Source organism: Pogona vitticeps, chromosome 5 (assembly GCF_051106095.1).
Source record: "Pogona vitticeps strain Pit_001003342236 chromosome 5, PviZW2.1, whole genome shotgun sequence".
Taxonomy (NCBI): domain Eukaryota; kingdom Metazoa; phylum Chordata; class Lepidosauria; order Squamata; family Agamidae; genus Pogona; species Pogona vitticeps.
The window spans coordinates 95237382-95261576 of NC_135787.1; the positions used below are offsets into that span (position 1 = coordinate 95237382).

Here is a 24195-nt window from a genome sequence, read left to right on the forward strand (position 1 = left end):
GGTGTGGCAGGTGGAGGAGGTGGTGGATGTCTGACAGAGATTGTGGAGAACTGAGAACCAAGTCTGTCTTGGCCACCAAGGGGCTATAATGATGGCATTGGCTTTGTCTTGTAGACAGATGACACCTTTGTGGAAGAGAGGGAACCATGGAAAAAGGTAGGTAAGGGTTTGGGGCCAATGGCCAACAAACATGTCTCCTGGGAGTGTTTGCCGATCCCCGCTCGAGAGCAGTACAGTTGGCATTTCCAATTCATTCAGGAGGTGAAGAGATCAAGAGTTGGTGTGCCCCATTTCCGGCATAGTTGACGGAATACTGATTGATCTAGTTCCCACTCGTGAGCTTGGACATCTGTGCAGCTGAGTGAGTCTGCTAGGTCATTGTCTTGACCAGTGATGTGTAAGGCTGTGAGGCAGAATTGATGTTGTAGACACCACTCCCAGAGGTTGACCGTTAGGTAGAGGAGACCTGGGGAGTGGGTGCCACCTTGTTTGAGGATGTAGTACATCGCCGTCGTGTTGTCGGTGGCTATCTGTATCATTTTCCCCACAAGGTTTCTGAAAGCTTTGCAGGTTTTTATGACTGCTAGTAGCTCCAACTCGTTTATGTGGAGCAGTTTCTCTGTGAGACTATTTGGTGTGAACCATGAGGGATTTGCAATGAGCCCCCCAGCTGGTGTGACTACCATCGGTAGTGACTTGTATTCACGGGCAAGATTGTTGGAATGGCCGCCCGATAGAAAGGGTGGTATGGGAATGCCACCATTGAAGCTGAGAGGTAAGTTCTGGAGTGACTCTTAGCAGAGTCTGAGGAGAGTCTGTTAGTGGATCGAATAGGGCCAGAAACCAGGATTGGAGAGATCTCATTTTCAGACGTACATGTTGTATAACTGACATCATAGAGGCCATGGTGCCTAGAACTCGTACTATTATAGCAGGTATCAAGGCATGAGGAGTGAAACCATGAAGTAAGGTGATGAGATTTTGTTTTTTTTTTCTGTAGGAAGGAAGGTGCGAGTTCATGTGGAGTCTATGAGCATTCCTATGTAATGTACAGTCTTTGTAGGTTTTAATTTTGATTCCTGTTCATTGACAGTTAGACCAAGATCACAAAGAAGGGCGAGGGTGAAATGGGTGTCTCGTCGAGTTTTGCGATCGCAGTGTGCTACAAGGAGCCAGTTGTCGATACAGTGGTGCCTTGCACAGCGAGGTTAATCCGTTCCGGATTAACCCTCGCTGTGTGAAAGCATCGTTGAATGGGGCAGGAAAAGCCATTGGAATGCATTAAACATGGTTTAATGCGTTCCAACTGGGCTGAATACTCACCGTTCAGCGATCCTTCCCTATGGCCGGCAGCCATTTTCGCGCCCTCCCCTCGCTTAACGAGGGCGCGAAAACACTGCGCGCGGCCATTTTGGGGCTTCCAGCGGCCATTTTGTAGCCGCCGAACAGCTGATCGGCGGGGCGCAAAGCGAAGGTCGGTAAGTGAACCGCTTACCGACCTTCGCTCTGCGATTTTCGCCCTATGCAGGCACCGCTTTGCGATCGCATTTGCGATGATAAAACCGGCTTCGTAGAGCGAATTCATCGCTCTACGAGGTGCCCGTTGTGCGAGGCACCACTGTATATGGAAAGACGAAAATGTTTTGAAGTCTGAGGTAGGTGGCAACTGGTGCCATGCACTTGGTGAATACTCTTGGAGCTGTTGCAAGGCGAATGGGATCCTTTTGAATTGGTATGTTTGTGATCCAAGTTGGAAACAAATGAATTTTCTGTGTGCAGGATGTATTGCAATATGAAAATAAGCATCCCTTAGGTCTATGACCATGAACCAGTCCTTTTTTTGAAGTAAGGGAAGAACTGATTCTAGAGTTACCATATGGAATTTTGTGGTAATGATGTAGTCATTTAATCTTCTCAAATTTAGACTAGGGTGAAGTCCCCTGTCCTTTTTGGGGATGGTGAAATAGCAAGAGAAAAACCCACTGTTGTTTTGGCATTTTTGAGAAGTAAATTTGTTATTTCTTCTTGCAGAGGTTGTAATGGAGGGTGATGACGTGTTGCTGGAGGAAGTTCAAAGAAATGGATGCGGTAACCGTTTTTGATGATGGAGAGTACCCAGGAATCCATGGTGATGGATTACCATGCAGGTAAGTGTTTCTGAAGGGCAGGGTCGTGATCTTGGTCAGAGGAGCATCAAACATGGTGTTTGGGCCTCCAGTCATTTCCCCTAGCGGCAGGCTGTTGCCGGAGTTTGGCTCTTTGGTTTTTGAAGTATGGAAGGTAAGAGGTTTGTTTTGGAGGATCTAGTTGGAACTTCTGTGTACAGGTTATAAGGTTGTATCCATTGATTTTGTTGAGAACGCTGCTGGTAAGAAGGGTAGACTCCCCAACATCTGTTTGCTGAACATTTCTTTTGTACATTTTCTAGTATATTGTCAGTTGCAGCATGAAAGAGACCTGCTCCATCAAAGAGGAGGTCTTCAATATGTGCCTCAGCATCTTCGGCTAAGCCGGCTGTTCTGAGCCAGGAAAAATAGCATAGGGCTACTGAAGTGGACATGGGCTTGGCTGTAGCGTCTATGGTGTGGCGGGTGGAAGCATCTGTTGTTTAGCAAATGAGAGACCTTGTTGTTGGAAGGTTTGAGCTAGTATCTTTTTATCCCCTGGTAGGGATTCAATAAAGGTGGACATATTGTCCCAGAGGAAGTATTGGTAAGCAACCAATTGATAATTAGCGACTAGCATGGTGAAGACTGTGGAAGAGTAAAGCTATCTATCCACAGAGTCTATTTGTTGACTGTCTTTATTTGGTGGTATGAGAGATTGTCGGTGTTGAGATCTCGATTGTGAGGCTTTGACAAATATAGAATTTGGAGCTGGTTGTTTCTCAAGGAAAGTGGCTCCTGGGTCATGGATCCTATAGAGATTATCAATCCATTTAGACATGGTATGGGAGGAAGCTGGCTTTGTCCAGGATCCCTGTGCAGTACTAAGGAGAGATGGCAACATCGATATGTGTACCAGAATAGTTGTATTTTTAGAGATTGGATAGTATGGGTGATTGGCTGGTTCTGTTGATGGTTGGTGGATTTGAAGATCGAGGGATTTAGCCATGCAGATCATAATTTGGGCATAAGTCTGGAAATCCTCTGCCAGTGACAGTGAGTTGGTGTCGACAATGTTCGACTCTGCGGAGGTAAGTAATACTGATGGAGTCTGTGGTCAAGATCCATGTTCAGAGCCTTCGAGGTCATGTCTGGACTCGACGTATTGTCGATCGACTTTGGTGTAGAGAGGCTGAGCTTTGTAGTATTGCCGGTTATGAGTTGGAAAAGATGCAGGCCGCATGTCCATGGACATCTGTTGATGTTGAGAATTGTCGACATTGAAAGGTGGTGGTTGAGTTTGGTAGGGATGGACCTCAGTGTTGAGTCCGATGTCATAACGGTGCCAGAGTCAATGACTTGGATTTACTGGAGGGCAGGAACTTTGTGGAAGTAACAGAATGGAATGTGCGGGATGGATATTGAGGATCGTCGCTATCAGAGCCTGTGTCCCTATGATGCTGAAAGAGAGGTTGCTGATGCAATGGCATAGCAGTAGAATAAACGGACACTGACAATGCCGAGCATGAAGAGTGGTTTCCATCGTCTAGTCTAGTAGGAAAATAGGCTGGGGCTTCAAAAGCCTTGCATGCGGAAAAAAATTGCTCAACTGTTCTGGGCTTTTTTGGTACCAGGTGGGGAGCAGGCTGAGGTATAGCAATGTCTTGGTGATGTGGCCGTTTCAACACCGATGGCTGTCGAGAGGTAGGCCAACTACTAGAGGGTATTATCAAACCAGATAAAACACCTAGTTGACTAGTCAGTGCAGTTTGTTGAACAGAGCACTGGTTGGGGCAAATGGCAATCCGATGCGCGTGCTGAGCGTGGGTTTGAACCACATGCGATGAAGCAAGCTGTCAACATTGGTGATGTTGATGGTTCTGGTTAGGGATTGGTGGGCAATCCAAGGGTATCGAATATGGAATGGTGTCAAGCAGTTCGGGATGGAGATCATCAGGCAAGGCAATAACCGAAGAATTGCTCAAAGGAATAGAAGGTTGTAGACTGGGAGGAGAGGACGTTAGGCAGTCAACTCTATTGTTCCATTCTGGAGACTGAGAACAGGGTTGATGGGATGGGAGTCCGTCATCATCTGAAGGAGAACCAACTGAAACTGATTCAGAGAGTTGTTGTGGTGGGATGGCTGCAGGCTTAGACTGCTTAGCTCTTTTTAGAGGAACAGGCTCCGGAGCCGAAGCAGTTTCAGTAGGACAATGATGTCCAGAAGTCATTTTTGACGTCAAGGACTTCAGTATCGAGGATTCCAACTTGTGTCTTTGAGGTCTTAGACAATGTAGATGGAGTATTGAAGTGAGCTGATATAGCCGATGGACGTTGCTTTGATGATTCAGCAATAGCTTTTTCCATTGCTTTGGTTTGGGAAGTGGCCCTACAGGGAGGTCTGGCCATTTGAACTGGTTGTAAAGCTTGTTCCCAAAGTTGGAATTTTAGCCTAGAGAGGCAAGACCGGAGAACTCCACACTAAAAATTTTTGCAATGGGTACAGAAGGAAGTTTGATGTTCTTCTCCCAAACAGAAAAGGCACTCAGCGTGTCCAGCGGAAAGTGGGATCTTATTATCGCAGACGACACCCAAAGGGGCCATGAATTAGTAAGAAACGATAAAGAGAAAATGAATTGAATGGGGGGGGGGCGGCCTAAAGGCTGATAGCCAAAAGGAAAAATATTATATTTGTTTAGCTGACAATTGTAGTAAAAGAAAATGAAATAAAAGGAATCAAGATTAAGCTCTTTTTCACTTTACCCACAGAAGCAGAATGGAGAAAGAGGCTCTCAATGCGGCGGTTGAAAGAAACTGAAAGGGGACGCTTGGCGCCATGGTACTTATATGGGTGGGGAGGGGCTTATTCTAATGTGTTTATTGCTACCGCAGAAGCTCTAGAATCTTGCGATGAGGCTCCGCGCAGGCGTGAATCACCCAGGGTGTGATTCACAGAGGCCACAAAGAAGAACCCTCATTCTCTTATCTGACTTATAAAGCCAGTACAGGTAGCATGGCAGATGTTGCATAGTAGGTTAATATAATAGTATTCCTGAAGAGCAACTGAAATCAGACTAAACCCAACACTTGGAAAATCACCTCTACCAATACAAAAGAAAAGTAAATTTAGGCTTTAAGTTACATTGAAATGCCCTAAAAGTTACCAAAGGTGTTTTAATAGCTTTTGCACCCCTTTTTTCTCTCTCAATATCTTAACTGAAATTGGGAAACTGACATATTTCTTATGATTTTATTATAGTTTAGGATGAGCCTTCCAAAGGCTCAATTTTAACTAGTTCGAGTAAAGACAGAATATTTCACTATACATATACAAGACCTGGAAGGCCTTTGATGTTATATAATTCAATCATTCGGACAGTGCAAAATTTTGGTGCAGAATTAAATTTTATATTGAAAAGAATGCCCTAGGCAGCTAGTAATAATTAAACAAACAAAATACAGTAGTCATGGTCTTTCAAACAGGTGGACCCCAGATCATAAAAGGTTTATAGATCATAAGCAGAATGTATGCAAGACAACATGCTCTTTGATTTTCATTCCCACTGGGTGAGGCTCCGCCCCTCTCATGCACGATTTCTCCCCTGCATGTGCACCCAATTCTGCCCCCCTGCACGTGCACGGAGTTCTGTTGCAGCCAGAACCAAGGGGGCCACACAGAGTCACTATTTCAAGCAAGGCAATCACATGTTCCATATAAAACATCCTGAAGAACTCTTCATGTTCACTGCTAAGTTATGTGTGATTCTGAAGTGTCTGAATCTCCTGAAATGTTTACTATTGCTGATATGCAATGATGATGAAACTTTGATTGCTATTTGTTTTAATGCTAGGATTTTTAATGTTTGTTTGTGGTTTATATTTTACATTCAAGCCACATGAGTTATAGTAAGACATATTAAATATTAAAGCATAAAGCAATAAAATCTGCAGTATGTCTGTATGTATGTGTGAGTTGATAGTTACTTTGAACAAGTCATTGGAATAAAAGGTCTTTCTTGCTACTTTTTTGTGGACTTTTTCAGTGGAAACAAAGACTAAAGGACTTCATCAAAGCAAAAAGGAGCACAGAAACACACAGGCTGCAAAGGCACCTCTGTAGACAGTGCTTCCCTCATGTTGACAGCAGGAAGTAATAGGAGGAAAAGGCAACTCCATCCCTCGAAAGGCAAAAAGCCACACCAGCAAAGATAATCAATCCAAGCACAGTAAGCTGGCCAGGTTGGACCAGAGTAGTAATGTTAAGTCCATGGTGGGTGAAGGTATGGGCAGCAAAACCCTTTCTCCCCTTTTCAAAGGGCTGGCGTGTGTTGGGCCAAATATCTCCAAAGTTCCATAGTTTTCCCTTCATTGTCCAAGGCTCTCAACCCAGTGTTGGTATGTTAGAGGCAGGTACAAGAAGGATGTGGGCTGAGGAACATGGCAGCTGCAGCAGCTGTTCACTCAGATGGTGATTCTTGTTGAGCAACGGCATTAAGGTAATGAAAAGAATCCTTGCCTCATCCACAGTGGTTCCCCCTAGCAATACAGAATCTCTGTACTGGGCATGCAAAAATTGCTGGGCCTCTACAAATTCAAAACTTGAAACAGTATAAATTATTGCTCCCATAAAATGTCAGTGTAGTGTAGTGGATAGAGTGATGGACCAGGACTCTGGAGAACAGGATTTGAATCCCCACTTTATCATGGAAACTCAATGGAGGAGTGGAACTGGCAAAACCACTCTTTAAATATCTCACTTACCCTGAAAGCCTGATTTGGGTTGTTATAAGTCAGTTCCAAAACACACACACACACACACACACACACACACACACACACACACACACACACACACACACACACACACACACACACACACACACACACACACACACACACACACACACACACACACACACACACACACACACACCTGCAGATGAAAAATATTTCCAACAGTCTTAAGCAGAGAAAAGTCTCAATACCAGACAGATTGTCTTGAGTATATGGAAGTTCCAAACTACATTTACAGACAATAAAGATCTGTGAAAGTAAGAGAGAAATGAAACATAGATATTTGCCTAAAGATCGTGAGTATTTAAAAAATCTATTTAATGTGCAGGAGCACAAATTCATACCACAGAGCTTCTGCTAACATACTTATCCATAGGCCAGTGCCAGAATGATCAATGTTGTAATCCAATTAGTATGCATGTTGTCACTGTAAAAGTCTGCAGAAATGCTTGTAAATAATTCAACTGGATATACCTGCAGCATTTCTATGACTTGGAGCACTGTCTTACACGGATGAGAATTCCCACAATTAGAGCTACAGACTTTCAGGCTAAATGCCTGAACAGAGCTATAAGTTGCCATAGTTTGTGTATTCATATGTCGTATTTTTAAAAACAAACTGCTTTCTGAAAGCCAACTCTGCTTTGCTGAAGAATTCGAATGGGCAGCAACATACTCAGAAAATAGTTCATTGGGTCTGTTTGTAACTATATAGATTTAAATTGGTTAACCCTACTACATATAAAAGTGCTTTATAAAAATAAATGCTCTTTACTAAACATTACCAAGGATATCACTCAGTTTGTTCCAATATGGGGATGTTTCAGCTGGCTGCAATGGCTGAAAAACTTGATGATTGATTGGAAGCTTTTGTACAACAGAAGTCACATGATTGAGAGTTACTTTAAGGGCAGTTTCAAAAAGATTCTTCTGGCCTTTAGAGATTTCATGCATGCCGAGGCTTAAACATGGAGCTAAAAGGCTTATGTTGAAGTCCTGAAAGAACAGATAAGAGAAACTTCAGGATAAATTTTTAATGCAGAAATTCTTAATAAACTGATATGATATGTTAATTAGGTTATATCTGAAGTTAAGTTTATACAACAAATTCCACTCAATATTGAATACAACAGATGGCTGGATCCAGAACACACAAAAAGTGAAATCTGAAGAATACCTAGTGCAAGATATGTTCATTAAACATTATGAGACAGGCAATATTTATGTCTGGTATAAAAAACCCCATAAAATGAAAGATATTTTGCTTGTATGCATGGAGGAATAATATCTATGCCTTTATTTCACATAGTGGTAGCTATAATTTCATCAGAATTTAGGTTAAGCAACAACTGGATGAAATTCTATTGTTACGATACACATATGTATGCAAAAGGTTTGTGTGTGTTACAGGGGGAGAGACAATCCCAATCAAATCTAAATGTGAATTAAATATGTAAATATTCATAAGATTTCATAATTAGTAAAAACAAAAAATATAACTTGTCTTGTAAGCAAGCTCTATGGCCAAACCCCTCTTTCATAAATTAACACCAGTATAAGAAAAATGCTATAACCTACAGGTTGTCACTGACTGAACAGTAAATTCTCATTTCTTAACCTTAATCTCTTTGCATGAGAGTTGGGTGACTCTGCATACAACACAGAATCACAGCAGAGATGCTTTAACTTGTGCCAATCTAATTAATGCAAGAATCCAAAAGACAGCATCACAATGAAATTATGCTTAAGTAATCAAATTGAAGTAGGGACTATTTAATTAACAACAATCTGCAATTGCAGATTACACTGTCTCCCTTATGCCAAAGTAATTTATGCAAGATGATTTTGGCCATTAGTGCAAAATGGCACTCAAGTTGTAAATATTCAGTAAACTTCACTATTTAAAAACAGAAAAAGACTGAACTTTACCTACCATGGCCCAATTTCCTGGGTACATAGTACCAATTTCCTGGTATACATTTATCATACATAAATAATCTATTGCAACGGATTGGGAGACCAGCCCAATGTTAGATTACTTGGGATTTACTTTGATCACATAGCTCCATACTTGAAACAGGAACTGATTTCCATTTTCCAAGAGTGTTTGCATAAAGTAGCAGCCTTAGTAATAATTCTGATGGACGTCTTAAGAATATTTTGTTTTTATTCAAAAGAGCAAAGAAAGATATTTGAAGATCTGTAACATGTTTTGAATCTATTCAAAGAAGCTAACCTTACATCATGTTAATGCACTAATGTTAAGACTCAAAAATTGATTTAACTTGGAATTTAAAAACAGGTACTCCCATGGATTGCATCTGATGGTATCCAACAACAGAATAGATTCTCACTCACTCTCTGCATTCTCCTATACTCTGATGAGTGGGAATACTTGGTGGGGGAGAGTACTTTGGGATACTTGTGGGGGATTACTGTGAAGCAGAGCTTTGGGAAAGGGAACAAAGAAAATTCTGTCACATGACTGCAAGTCCATTTATAGAATGTTATTTAAATGTTTAAAAAGTATGACCATTCCATAATCTGCACGATGTGTCAGCCATCACATCTTTCTGCAGCATAGTAACAACTCTAATCATTTGCCTTTGCCTTTTGTTTGCTCTTTTTTCTTATTTATTTAGTTATATTTATATTTATTTATTTATTTATTTGATTTATATCCCGCCCATCTGGTCTGGTCGACCACGCTGGGCGGCTTCCAATAAGGTGTATACAATAAAACATAAGGATTTTACAAACAGTCTATAACACATACAATAATGAAACAAATAATAAATGAAAGAAAAAATAAAGAAAGAATTAAATATTGACAGGAGGGAAGGCCTGAACATACAACCATGTTTTTAGTTGACTCTTAAAATTGCCCAGCATAGGGGCCGCACGAATCACCGGAGGAAGGTTATTCTAGAGGTTATTCCTTTCCTTCCGGGCCTCCCTCAGTGTCAGGCTCCTCAGCCTCACCTCCTGGCTTGCACGGGTGACACGGGTAGAGCTAGTTGGGAGTAAGCGTTCCACCAAGTATCGAGGTCCTAAACCGTTTAGGGCCTTATATGTAAGCATTAACACTTTGAAGTCAATGCGGAAACGGATGGGCAGCCAGTGCAGCATGGCCAGAGTAGGAGAGATATGTTGGTATTTTCTCACTCCAGTAAGGAGTCTGGCCGCCGCATTCTGCACTACCTGAAGTTTCTGCACCAGCTTCAAAGGGAGCCCCACGTAGAGAGCGTTACAGTAGTCTAATCTAGAGATTACGAGTGCATGTACTAAGGTAGTGAGCGCCCCCGTGTCTAGGTAAGGTCGCGGCCGGGCAATCCACCAAAGGTGGAAAAAGGCGGTGCGGACTACCGACGCCACCTGCGTTTCCATGGTGAGCGTCGGGTCCACGTGTACCCCCAGGCTGTGGACCCCACTCTTCCTCCCAAACATGAGGGAGTTTCCCAAGCCACCATCCACAGGGCCACCCACCCTCAGAACGTCCGTCTTGTCTGGGTTCAGCCTCAGTCCGTTCTCCTGAATCTATTGCAGTACGGCCCCCAGGCAGCGCTGGAGGGACAGGACGGTATCACCTGCAGTTGGTGAAAAGGAAATGTAGAGCTGGGTGTCATCAGCATATTGATGACACGATGCTCCACACCCCCTGATGACCCCACCCAGCGGCCTCATATAGATGTTAAACAACATTGGGGAAATAGTCGACCCCTGTGGAACCCCACATTTGAGACTCCACGGGGCCGAGACACTCTCCCCAAGCTGCACTCTCTGGGGGCGGTCCTCCAAGAAGGAACGGAACCAGGCCAGAGCCAAGCCACCGATACCCAACTCAGAGAGCCTCCCCAGGAGGATACCGTGGTCAACGGTATCGAAGGCTGCCGAGATGTTGAGGAGGACCAACAAAGATATTTTACCCCTGTCGGCCTCCCTCAACAAATCATCGTACAGGGCGACCAATGCCGTCTCTGTACCGTGGCACAGCCTGAAGCCCGACTGAAATGGATCCAGGGCATCTGTTTCATCCAGATGTGCCTGAAGCTGGTCAGCCACCACCCTCTTGACCACTTTGCTCATGAAAGAAACATTGGCGACGGGCCTATAATTGCCAATTTCGTCCGCCGCCAAATTAGGTTTCTTTCTTATGGACCTAATGAGTGTCTCCTTGAGGGCAGAGGGAAACCTGCCCTCAAGGAAAGACCCATTTATTGTTGCTTATGATAAAAATGGATATGCCAGAAAGAGTGGCATGTCCTTTATTTAAGCAACTTAAATTGGATTCAAGTACATTAAAATTTGCTGTTTCCAGACCCTGAAATTCCCTCCCACAGGAAGCCAGGCTGGGCCCATCTTTGTAGCCCTTCCGCAAGCAGCCAAAGACCTTTCTCTTCAGAAAGGCTTTTCTTTAGGGACTGGCAGTCTGAGAGGGGTTTTTCAAATTGGATTGTTGTAGTCTCTTGTTTTTAAATGTTTTTTTCAGCATTAATTTTATTTTTCATTTTTAACATACTTGTTTAAATCTTTTTTAAAAACTGTGTAATTACTGTTTTTAGCTTTTAAATATTGTCCTTTTAATGATATAAGCTACCTTGGGTCTCTTTAAGGAAAAAAAGGGGGATATTTTAAATAAATAAATAGACATAACTAATAGGTTGTGGTGGAGGTCAACTTTGTTGTCCTCTGTGAAGATGCATGTTCATTTCAGTACATGCAGGGCAGGTCCTTGTTTCTTTAGAAACATAAAGGCAACAGGACAATTTTTTAATCCAGATACCATTTGAAAAAAGCAAAAGCACTGGAAGCAACTTCTTAAAAAGCCATTTCGCCAGCCTCTGGTAAGCCCACTCAGCAGTCAACATTTCAAGACTGTTCTAATGTATGAGCACTGCTGATTGATTAGTTGTGCTCTGCTGTTATTGGGGATGGAACTACTTACTTAATTAATTTTACTGCAGAGTGTCTTTTCCATCTGTCTGAAACATCTCAGTTTCTTTTAAAAACTTTATTTCTACATATTTTTTCCTGAAATCTGCACAAGGTAACTCAAGCACCAACATTTATGGAAAATAGTTACCTTTTTTAGATATCTTCAAAATAATTTTGAGAAAAAAAGACACTGACCTTTATGACAGTTACATCACAAATAATAGATTAAATAAAAATGGAATTCATTCAGTCCTCTATAAAAACTTTCATTTAAAAATATGCTATTAAGCTGTCAACAGAAAATTTCCACCTCAAAATGCATTGTTTCAAAATATTTACCATATTGAATGAATGCAATACAATCAAATTGGACATTTGAGATAAAACACAATGGTCAGAATCCCACTGCCAATTTAGCCTTGTGCAAGGGAAATTGTGCAAATCTTGATAGCAGATTGTTGCTTATTAATATAATACTCAGCTGGCTGGTTAGCTTAGCGGTTTTACTATAGAGCCAAAGATTGGGATTTTGATTCCCTACTGTGCTTCTAGAGAGGAGGCAGCCTGTGTGCTCATGGGCAAGCTGCACAGTCCCAGGATGCCCCCAGAAGAAGGGAAGGGTAAACGACTTCAGAGCACTCTCTGAAAAGGGTGTCCATAAGTCAGAATTGACTTGACGACACATGATTATTATTAATGTAATACTGGTTACATTACTGGGGTACGTCTAGTTGTCTTGTGTGATTTCCATCATCCATCAAGTGTTAATTAGCAGTAGGATTATGGCCAACAGAAGTAAAATTTAAAATGATTTTTTTCAGGTACTTTCCAACAATATTTTTATTTCCCCTTAGTTATTACTTTTATCTAATGTATGAAATAGATTTTAAAACTATCTTTCAGGATAAAGTATAACTTTAATGTAAGATCCCATGATTACCGTCTTCCTGGATGATAGTGAAATTAACCCAATATTGCATGCCTCCTCACATTCAGCTATCAAGTCTGATACTAGATTGTGACACTAAACATTTAGAAGTATAATTATAATTTCTAAACAGAGCTTCAAATTAGTTTGAATATAATATTTAACCTATACATCATAGTGCATATCATGCTATCACTACCAGAATCCAATCTGAAAAAAAGCTGTGCTCGGTCAGATCAGAGCCATCGTAAGAGACCTAGATCAGTCATTCTACATGCAGAATACACAAATTTATTATACTGTCTTAATTTTTTGCAAGCCATTTTGAGTCCCATCCCGCCCCACCCCCAGGCAAAAGGTGGCATATTAAATGAATTAATAGATAGGAATGTATGAAGACAGAAGATCCAAGTTCCGATCCCTTCTACCTCTCAGCTAGGTCTGGAAAATACTACCTGATCAGTGGGAACATTGCCCAGTAGTAAAACACATGCCATCCATGCAGAATGTTCCAGGTTCAATCCCCAGCATTTCCAGAAGGGCTACAAAAGACTCATGGGAGAATCCCATAAAACCACTACCTGTAATTACTGACTAGAGATGGGGGTATTCGTATATGAATATCCTGACACAGGTGATGTTAACGAGGGTCCAGCCCCATGGGGCTGGACAGTCCACTCACCTATCCGCCATGGATGTGGACGGCGCAATTCTACCAATGGCTCACCAGTGCGCGATCCACTCGCCACTCCTGGCAGGAGGCGGGAGGACAAGCCTTGCTGCAAGGTCAAAGACTGGCCAGCAGATCACGCACTGTGGAGCCATTAGTAGAATTGTGCCATCTGTGTCCCCGGCGGATCAGTGAGTTGATCCCCTTGTTAATGCCACCTGTGCAGGGATATTTGTATTTGTATACTCCCATCTCTAGTACTGACAGTACTGAGCTACGGGGCTGTGGTCTGACTATTCAACAGCTTCTTTTGATTCTGCAGGAAGCTCACAGAAGGACATGAGCACAGTAATTACATATATCCATGCAATGACTTTTGGCAAGTAAAGTTAGCTTTTAAAATATATACATCTTTTAAAAACTGAAAAAGCACATCAAACTCAAATATGTCCATTAATTTAGATCAGCAAAATTTCTTCCAAATACCCACCATTAATTATGGGATTTTTAATTTAAGTTACTTTTAAGATATACATTGTGTTTCTGAATGAGTGTGTACTAGAAGGAGGGTTTTAACCTTTAATATTTTTTAGTATTCCCCCCACTTTTTTGTTCCTTTCCTTTTACAGTTCCTTATGCCGTCCCCCTTTTTTTCCTTTTCTTTTCTAATTCCCTTATGCTGTCCCCCCTTTTTGTTGTTTGGTTTTTTGTTTGTGTGTTTTTGGGTTTTTTTGTTCTGTTTTTTTTGTTTTGTTTTATGGCAAGGGATAAGAGGGAGGATAGATTAAGAAATTAGGATGCTAAAAGGGCAATAAATAAGTAAAATAAAAGAGGGAGGGTATTAAGGAAAAAAGTAGGGTAGAATAGGAGCGAGAATTTGGCTGGGGTTTGGACTGGTGGGGGTGGCGTCCCCCCCCCCCCCGAGCTTGCGTTGAACCCTAGTACGGCACAGGGAAGTGGGGAGGGGGAGAAAAAGAGGTTATTTGTAGGGTGGAGGGATAGGGATAGGGAACTGCAAAATCTATTATGTGATTTTTTAAAATTTTTCTTTGTTTTTTGGGATGCACAATGGGACCTAAAAAAGATGGGATATAGAATGGACATGGGGAAAAATACAAGGACAGCTGTTCTAAATGTGAAAGGCCTAGGGTCTGTAACAAAGAGAAAAAGAACAGAAAAATTACTGAAGAAGAATAAGATGGATATTATTTACTTACAAGAGACTCATCAATCAAAGATGGAGTTATTGAACTGAAACTTCAAAATATACATATTTATGAAAAAGGATTTGGGGCTACCAAATCCAAAGGTATAGCAATATTGATCTCCAAACACTGAGAATTTGTGGTAAAAGAAGTAGTAAAATATAGCAATAGTAGGTATTTAATAATACAGGGATTAATGGGGGAAGATTACATGTTAGTAAATATTTATGCACTGAATGTAAACCAAGGAGAATTTTATAAAACTGTTGTTAGAGATGGAGAAGGTTAGAAAGGGATATGTTATTATGGCAGGAAATTTTAACCTGGTTTTAGATAAGGTAAAGGATAAAACTGTATGCAGAAAACATGAATTGAATAGTACCCTATTGAGTAAGATATTGAAAACCATGGATTTAAAAGATATATGGAGAGAATTGAAGGGAGATGAAAGAAGATTTCCTTATTATTTATCTGTACATAATAATTATTCTAGAATATATTTCATGTTTATATCTCAAAACCTAAATTTCTAAAGTAGTAGATACAGATATTAATGTGATAAAAATAAGAGATCATGCATTGATGACGATGGAGATGAAAGTTAAGAGAGATTATAGAGAGGCTAGAAGATGGACACTAATATTTTTCAATATATTAGTGCAATGGACAGGGCTAAAAAAGAATGGATAGAAATATGGTCAATAAATGAAGCAGGTGGGAGTAAAATAGGAGTGTTATGGGATACCATGAAAGCAGTTGTGAGAGGAATTGCCATAAGGGAATCGTGCAGAATAAAAAAAAATTGAAAGAAGAAAATATTAAAAAAATAGAAGAATCATTAAAAGTTTTAGGAAGCAAATATTTTATAAATAGAGATAATAAGAAACTACTAGAGATTCAAGCTAAAAGGAAAGAGTTAGAAAGCACAGAGTTAGAAAAGGTTCAGAGGGATTTGATATACTTGAAGAGGAATTTTTTCAATATAATAATAAAAATTCAAAGCTTTTAGCCAGAATATCTCAAACTAAAATATTAAAAAATACAATTGCAATGATTAGAAATAAAACAGGAAGGAATTGCAGCCTGATGAAAGAAAAATTAGTAGTATTACAAGAATTTTATCAAAATTTATATAAAGGAAATGATATAACAAAAGAAGATACAGAAAGTTATATTAAAGAAAATGTAAAGAGCAAACTATTAGAGAATGATAAAAGAAAATTAGAAAAAGAGATAAAGGATGAAGAGATTACAGAGGTTATCAACAAACTAAAAAATGGTAAATTTCCAGGCTTTGCTGGAATGGGACCAGAATATTATAAATCTTTTAAATCAATACTGATTCCCAGGTTGAAAATACTCTATAATGAAATACTGGAAGGAGAGAAAATACCAGAATCTTGGAAATATTCACTAACAGCTCTTATCCCGAAACCCAATAAAGATCTGACAGATCCAAGCTCGTATAGACCTATCTCGTTATTAAATCAAGATGCAATTTACAGCAATTTTAGCAAATAGAATGAATAAATTCATTACAAAATATATTAAAGAGGATCAGAATGGTTTTTTAAAAGGACAACAAATGGTGAATTTAACTAGAAGTGTTTTGAATATTGTATATAATACAGAAAAAGATAAGATAAAGGCAAGTATTTTATCATTAGATATTTTTAATGCATTTGATTGTGTAGAATGGCAAACATTAAAGATTCTTTTAAAGGTTTGGGGTTTGGGAAATAAATTTATGGGGGTAATAGATCAACTATATTTGGAGAACACTTCCGCAGTAATAGTTAATGATGGGATGACAGAACAGATAGCTCTAGGCCGAGGCACTAGAAAAGGTTGCCTTCTTTCCCCGGTTTTGTTTTGTTTGACTATTGAAATGTTAGCAAATGCAACAAGGAATGATGATTTAATTAGTGGTATGAGTGAATATAACAAAATAAAGATTAACTTATTTGCTGATGATTCCCTTTTGACAGTTAAAATCCATTAGAAAGTATGGATAGAATTAAAAATCATTTAGAAAAAAATGGAAAAATAACTAGATAACGTGTAAATTGGCAAAAATCAGAAATGTTTAATCATAATAAATAAAAACAAGAAAAGTTTGCTGATAAATATGATTTTAAGATATGTAAATCTGTTAAATACTTAGGTATAGAGTTAGTAAAGGATACTCAAAAAATAAAAGAGCATAATTAAAATAAATTAAAAGGGGATATTAAAACAAAACTACAGGAATATTCCAGTCTGAAACTTTCTTGGTGTGGAAGGATTGCATTGATGAAAATGAAGATTTTACCAAAGATTAATTTTTTATTTAGGATGTTACCAGTACAGTTAACAGAAGATTATTTTAAATTTTGGCAAGTAGTGATTAATAGATATTGTAATGAAGGGAAGAAAGCCAGAATAAATAAAAGGTATTAGTATAAGATAATAAAAAAGGAGGCATAGGTATACAAAATATTAAAAATTACTATATGGTTAATTGAAGTTTATTGTGGAAATTATATATAACTCAGAAAGGTTAATTTGGTGGAAATGGATCACCAGAAATACAGGTATATTGAAAAATATCTGTTTCAAATAATTGAAATATATAAAATAAGTGAAATCAATAACCCCTTTTTAAAAACTATGTTAAATGTCTGGTATAAGTATTTAAAAAACTATGTTCATTTAACTCTCCATTAATATTAGTGACTGAAATAGAGATTATTCCTGCCAATATGAAAGTCTATTTAGAATGATTTAAAGAAAAAAGTGAGTAGATTAAAAGAATGGTTGAGAGAAAAAGATCACCAATGAGACCAAAAGATCAACTGAAATTTTTCAAAATAAGAATATATCATGGTTGAATTATATGCAATTACAAAGATGAACTATGAAATGGGTAAAGAAGTATAACAAAGGTAAAAAATGAATAATTTCTATTATCATATGAAGATATTCAGATGAATGAATCAATGAAGGGTATAGTAAGTAAAATTTATAGATTTACTTACTTACTTTATTGAACTAATACCCTGCCCCTCCAGACAAAGTCTACTCAGGGCGGCTTACATGAGTAATAAAATACAATAATACAATAAAATACAATAAAATAACATACATAATAATAAAGACCTACTAACTGATGCATATATACGTTATCAAGATGGGATAGTTAAAAAAAATAAAGAAATAGAAAAATAAAGAAATAGTTAATTGACTGGAGGGAAGGCCTGCCTAAAGAGCCAAGTTTTTAAATGGCTTTTAAAAACACCCAGCGAGGGATCCAGATGGATTTCCGTTGGGAGAGTATTCCACAGCTGAGGGGCCACTGCTGAGAAGGCCCCTTTTTAGAAGAAGAAGAGATCAAGAATGAAGGACTGAAGCTAGTGTGGGAACAAGATTTAGGAAATAAATGGTGAAGAATGAATGAAGATATGGAAAATGAGGGTTTTACAATTTATGTTGGTGAGGATAAAATAATTTTTTTACAAAACTAAGTTTAAGATGGCATTTGACACGATAAAATTGAATAAAATTAACTCTTATTTGAATATCTGTTGGAAATGTGAGTAGGAAATTGTTACATACTTTCATATGTGGTGGGAAGATGAAAAAGTACAAAGTTTTGAAAATTAAACTTTAAAGAATTAACTGATAAATGTGAAAGGGATATAGAATTTAATCTTGAGATAGCTTTGTTATCAATATTTGTGAATGTGGAATATGAGTTGATGACTAGAGAGCTGATTTTCAATAAAATAAATAAATTTATTAACAGCAGCCAGATTAAAAATAGCCAGGAACTGGAAATCAAAACTTGAATTTCAAATAAAAGGATGGTATAATGAAATATGGAATATTGTTATAAATGATCAATTAACTTGTAATTTAAAGGTCAAGAAAGGAGATTTTTTTTTATTATATATAGGACAGATTTATTGAATATGTGCTAACAAAAGGAAAAGAGGAAGTTCCAAATCAGGAATCAATGCAATTCTGGAGAACAGGACAATAAAGGAAGAAGAATGGAGGCAATAAAGAAGAAGAGTACTGCAAGAGGTCCGGACTAGGGTGGTGGGGAACACAATTGATTTTTATTTTGGTTTATGTATTTTATGTTGTACTTTATAATAATAATAAAAAGAACAGCTTTTCGTTCTGATGTATACATTTACTGATACATTCATGTATATCTGTAATTGTATTTTTATACAACTACAGAGATAAGTGAACATACTACACTACAAACCAGGATTTTCTAGTTGCATTAATGGGGGAAACACAATCAATACATAAAAGTATACTTTCAATCAAAACTCTATCAAGCTTACCTTGTGTAGCATAAAAGAACTTAGTTCATGTTGAGGAATCCGATTTACCAACTCCGCACCTTCAAGTAGAGCCAAAGGTGACTTTGTGTAGCACTGCGAGCTCACTAGTGAAATATACCACTCCTTCCAAGAAAATAATTGAAGTTCAATCACACAATTATAAGCAAAGTAAAAATACATGATGTTTCTTGCTCACATTTCTATAAAGTTTTCTGAATCTGAAAGCTTATTGTACAGAGCTTCAGGAATTTGCTTTTTTGACCACAATTCCCAGAATCCTCCAGATAGAACGGCTAGTGGATGTTACTAGCCAAAATGTTCCAGCAAATGCGGAAGTACTGGAAACACAGGATATTACAATACATATTTATTGGAATGACATACACAAGCTTCCTCCCTTCAGCAATTCCATAAATGGCTGTTGCAAAGGTGCACAGTACACAAAAGACTCATCAGTGTACATGCGAGTCTACAGGTAGGTTGTTCTATACTATTCAGAAGGGGACAAATCCAAACACTTTCTCACCTTCATAAGGCATTTAGATTCCTTCAGGCTTACTGCAATCACTGTAAGGATTGAGCAGAATATTTGAATGACAGACCTGAGGACAGGAGGCAGTGTGGTCAGTTCTATGCCCCCTTCAAATATATAACCTGTCCTTCAGGATTTTCTCCATTCCCATTATAATGAGAACTATTAATTCTGTTGTGCTGATCTGACCAATAATCCCTGAAGAGAATGGAAGTACCTTAGTATGGTGTTTCAGCTTTGATAATTCTACCTCTGCTAAGAGTTGATAAGAGTCAACGCAACAAAATCTAACCTTCTGACAGCATTGAGCTCAGCTTCTCTGACACAGTCAATCCACCACCACACTGAAGTGTTAATGGGGGGGGGGGCTGTACATCTACCTAAGGAATTTCAGGGTGGAATGTTCACTAGAGAAAGGGAAGGAAAGCGAAGCGAAAGACTGCTTCTATCAGGCACCATTGACTTTTCTGTCACTCTGTGTCATCTGGTGTCTTTTCTCTTTGTTCCTGTTATAGGGAAGGATGTTTTTACATACCCTTGCTATATTGACATTTCAGTACTGCCTTCTTCACTGCAGGCCCTCCTGGGATGGCCCAGTTTATATTCTCTATTATTTAAGAAGTGCTCCTTTCTTGAAAACCAATGCAGCAGTGGATCCATTTCTGTTTTCCATTTATTGTGGAATGAACATTTTACTGTCTTTTCTGGTTGTTGAAGTCACATGTGCACTCAACCAATTAAAAGGCTATCAAAGCATCATAGCATTGCATAGCACCTTGTTTGCAGTATCAATACTACTGAAGGGGTCATGTAGCTGGTGAACTAGTGCTTGCTTAGTCCTGCCACCATAACATGGGAAATAACAAGCTTGTTATACAAAGCCTCAACCTGAAACATCACAATTACGATACATGATTTTTCCCACCTACTAAAATTTAGAAAATCAACATTCTGCTTCTAAATTTAGCAGACATAGAGTGCTATTCATACATCTAAAATGCACTGATAATTATGGAAGATCAACACCTGTTGTGCACACAGCAACAAGAGGTGTTTTGTGCAAAAAAATTTTTAATGTGGTCTTACTTTGTCTGGAATTACAGCTTCTAGAGCAAGCTGGTTCTCTCCATCCAATGGGTGTGTAGTAACTGAAGGAGATGGGCTAACTGTTTCTGGAGCAACAGTAAGGCGAAACCTATCCAAGAGCGAGTAGAGTCTTTGGTGTCTGAAAGCAGCATGAACAAGAAGAGAGAAAGAATATTTACAGTCTAGTAGAAACAAAAGTCCCTTCACGGACTGCTGCCTTGTCGTGGTGAAGGGGCTTGAGTAATTCAGAGAGGCTATGGGCTAGGCCGTGCAGGGACATCCAAGATGGACAGATCATAGTGGAGAGTTCTGACTAAACGCGATCCACCTGGAGCAGGAACTGGCAAGCTACTCCAGTATCAGTACCAAGAAGACTCCATGGACAGAAAGAGAGGTTACTTACCTATTATCATGGTTCTTCGAGTGGTCCTCTGTGAATTCACACAATAGGGTTCAGTCTGAGCTTGTGCTGGATTCCTCGGAATATTCTAGAGCTTAAAAAAGTAACACTGATTAAACATTGCCCCTATAGTGCATGCTCGGCCCGCCTCAACCCTCAGTTCCAATTTATTTGCCACTAGCAGAGCTCCGAATTTCAGAGAGCTGAAAAACCAGTGACGGATAGTGGGGAGGCTGGGCGGGATGTGTGAATTCACAGAGGACCACTCGAAGAACCATGATTACAGGTAAGTAACCTTTATTTTTCATTGCCTCTGTGAATGCACACAATAGGAGAGCCGTCACAACAGCAACAAAGTCAACAAAGCTCTCCCGAAGCTGGCTTCCTTCTTGGCCCTAAGGTCCAGTCTATAGTGTGTTATAAAAGTAGACGCAGTGGACCATGTAGCCGTTCTACAGATGTCTGGAATATCCACACCATGGAGCAGGGCAGTAGACATCACCACGGCTCTAGCAGAGTGAGCCTTCAGGCCATGTGGAAGAGCCTTGCCAGTCAGTTCATAAGCTAATGCAATGGTGGAGACTATCTTCTGAGAGATTGTTTGAGAGGAAGCAGGTGTGCCCTTGTGTGGGCCAGGAAAACAAACGAACAATTTGCAGGAGGTGCGAAAGTCTTTGGTCCTTGATGTATAATAGGCCAACACCCATCTGACATCCAAACAATGGAGCATCCGCTCAGCTTGTAAGGAAGGGTTTGGAAATAATGTTGGTAGAATCAGGGGCTGATTGATATGAAAACTGGAGACAACTTTTGGGAGGAAGGAAACATCGGGATAGAGGATCACTTTATCCAAGAAAAACTGTAAATAAGGTGGGCCGACTCGAAGAGCAGCTAGTTCACCTGCCCTCCTTGCTGAAATAATTACTACCAAAAATAACGTTTTGAACGACAACAGGAGGATATCGGAAGAGGCCATGGGCTCCAACGGTTGACGTGTCAAGGCGTATAGGACAAGATGCAACGACCATTGCGGTAACAGTGGTCTAACAGGTGAATGAATGCTATGGAGACCCTTAAAAAACATTGTTAACGTAGGATGGGAGAACAGGCGTGATGATTCAGAATCACTGGGTTGATAAGAAATAATAGCAGATATGTACACTTTTAAAGTAGAAATCGCTAGTCGCATGTCAAACAAGTGCTGTAGGTAAAGGAGAAGAGTGTCAAGGGAGACTGGTAATTGTTGCAATCCCTTAGGCCGAGTGAATCTTAAGAAATTATAAGAATATAGCAGTTTAGTTGATGGCTTCCTAGCTCTCTGCAGAACCCTGTGGACAATACCCATCTCCTGCATCTCAAGGTTGGTACGGAATAGAATGTTTGCACTTTTCCGTACTTTTCCTAGGAGTGTTGTGGACAGACTCCTGTTCAGAAAGTGACTCGGTATCAGCCCGCCCTGGGTATCGAGGGCTAGAAGGGGCAACGGCCCAGCTGGCGTCTGGCACAGCCTCGAATCGGCCCGAGTTTGGAGACATGCACATGGTATCCTGAGCCGTCTGAGCTAAAGGAATGTACTCCTCAGTATCAGAAAGTCCAATTCCTTCCCTCGAAGACTCCTCAAGCAGTATCGAAGGAGCTGGAGGAGGCACAGTAGGCAGTTTAACTGATTTCTTCAGCTTTTTGGGCTTATCGTTGTTTCCTTTTTGCAGGAAGGGCAATTCGAGAAGATGCCTTGGCTTTAGGCGGTTTTGAGGATTCCTTAGGCTTCACAGGAAGAGAAATGGTAAGAGTCAACTGCTCAACGGGAGAAGTCTGTTTAGAGGCCTCCAAACGTGGAGGGGTTGGTGCAGGGAGGGAGGAGCCTTCCATGGCGGGAAGAAGAGTCTTCTCCTAGAGAAAAGATTGAAGCCGTTGGCGTCTGAGTTTAATGGCTTGCTTGGAAAAGCCTTTGCAAGCAATGCAGGTCTGGTTGAGGAGTGATTCTCCCAGACAAAACAAGCATTTGTCGTGGCCATCTGAGAGAGAAATTTTGCGGGAACAGACGGTGCACTGCTCGAAGCCCCGAGGGGCCATAAAACAAAAAAGAGAATCCGTCGAAAAGCGGGGAGCGGGACAGAACAACAGCAAGCTAAAAATGAAAGGCAAGTTCTGTTGAAGGGTCAACAATAAAATAACAACAGGGAAAAAGGAGAAGAACAAAAAGATTAGCTAGGCTAGAATACTTAAGTATAGATGCTCTGCTCTTCCTAACATCCTAATGGTACGGCAGAAAAAGAGGAACCGAAAGGAAGAGGGAGCAGGCGGAGCCTATATACCCTTCGGGGGGAACTAATTGACTCTTTTTTCTATAGCTCTAGAACATAGGTTGGAAAACAGGGGTAAATTACCCCAAATTGGGTAAAAGTGAAAATCCTGGGGGTAATGAGCAGAGTGCTACCCCCTCCCTCCCATCCACCCCCACCCTCTGCAGCCAAACCTCAAATTGTAAGCCACCTCTCCCTGTTACTTCCTTCATTGCAGCAGGGCACTCCTAAATCATCTGTTCTTTCAGGAGATCAGGAGATAAGCTCCTTGATTGGTTGCAGCTGTGGATTAGCCCCAGGCAATCAATCAATCCGGGGCTTCTGAATGACTGCTTCCTCCAGAAATGACTGCAAACAAGCAGGAGGAGCAAGAGGATAAAAGAGCAAGCAAGGGAAAGGAGGGAAGAAAGGTGCGAGAGACCGAGGACTTCATCAAACTTATTTAAATGTACAAAATGGAGGGAGGGAGGAAATGGAGGGAGGGTGGGTGGATGGATGGGTGTGTGTGTGTGTGTGTGAGAGAGAGAGAGAGAGAGAGAGAGAAAGACTGGGTCAAAACTGTGAAAATGAACAGGCAGGCAAATAAAAGAGAAACTGAATTAAGGGGGGGAGGGGGAAAGGGTGGCTTTTTAAGGTGCTGTCTAGGTTTATCATTGCTTTCCTTCCAAGAAACAGGCATCTTTGAATTTCGTGGCTGCTGTCACCCTCTGCAGTGACCATGGAGCCCAAGAAAGTAAAATCTGTCACTGCCTCCATATCTTCCCCTTCTATTTGCCAGGAAGTGATGGGACTAATGGCCATGATCTTAGTTTTTTTGATGTTGAGCTTCAGACCATTTTTTGCACTCTCCTCTTTCACCCTCATTAAGAAGTTATTTAATTCATCCTCACTTTCTGCAAT

At 40.1% G+C, this 24195-nt stretch overlaps 1 protein-coding gene across 3 annotated transcripts in view; it reads right to left on the bottom strand.

Moving 5' to 3' along the window:
* HTT (huntingtin) overlaps window positions 1-24195 on the bottom strand; it is a 318202-nt gene that overhangs the window by 58035 nt on the left and 235972 nt on the right. For all 3 annotated transcript variants that reach the window (XM_073000994.2, XM_073000995.2, XM_073000993.2), the window contains 3 exons: window positions 20593-20731; window positions 18975-19097; window positions 7685-7895 (listed from right to left, as the gene is read on the bottom strand). In XM_073000994.2, coding sequence (XP_072857095.2) covers window positions 7685-7895; window positions 18975-19097; window positions 20593-20731 — 473 coding nt within the window. The remainder of the gene's footprint in view (window positions 1-7684; window positions 7896-18974; window positions 19098-20592; window positions 20732-24195) is intronic.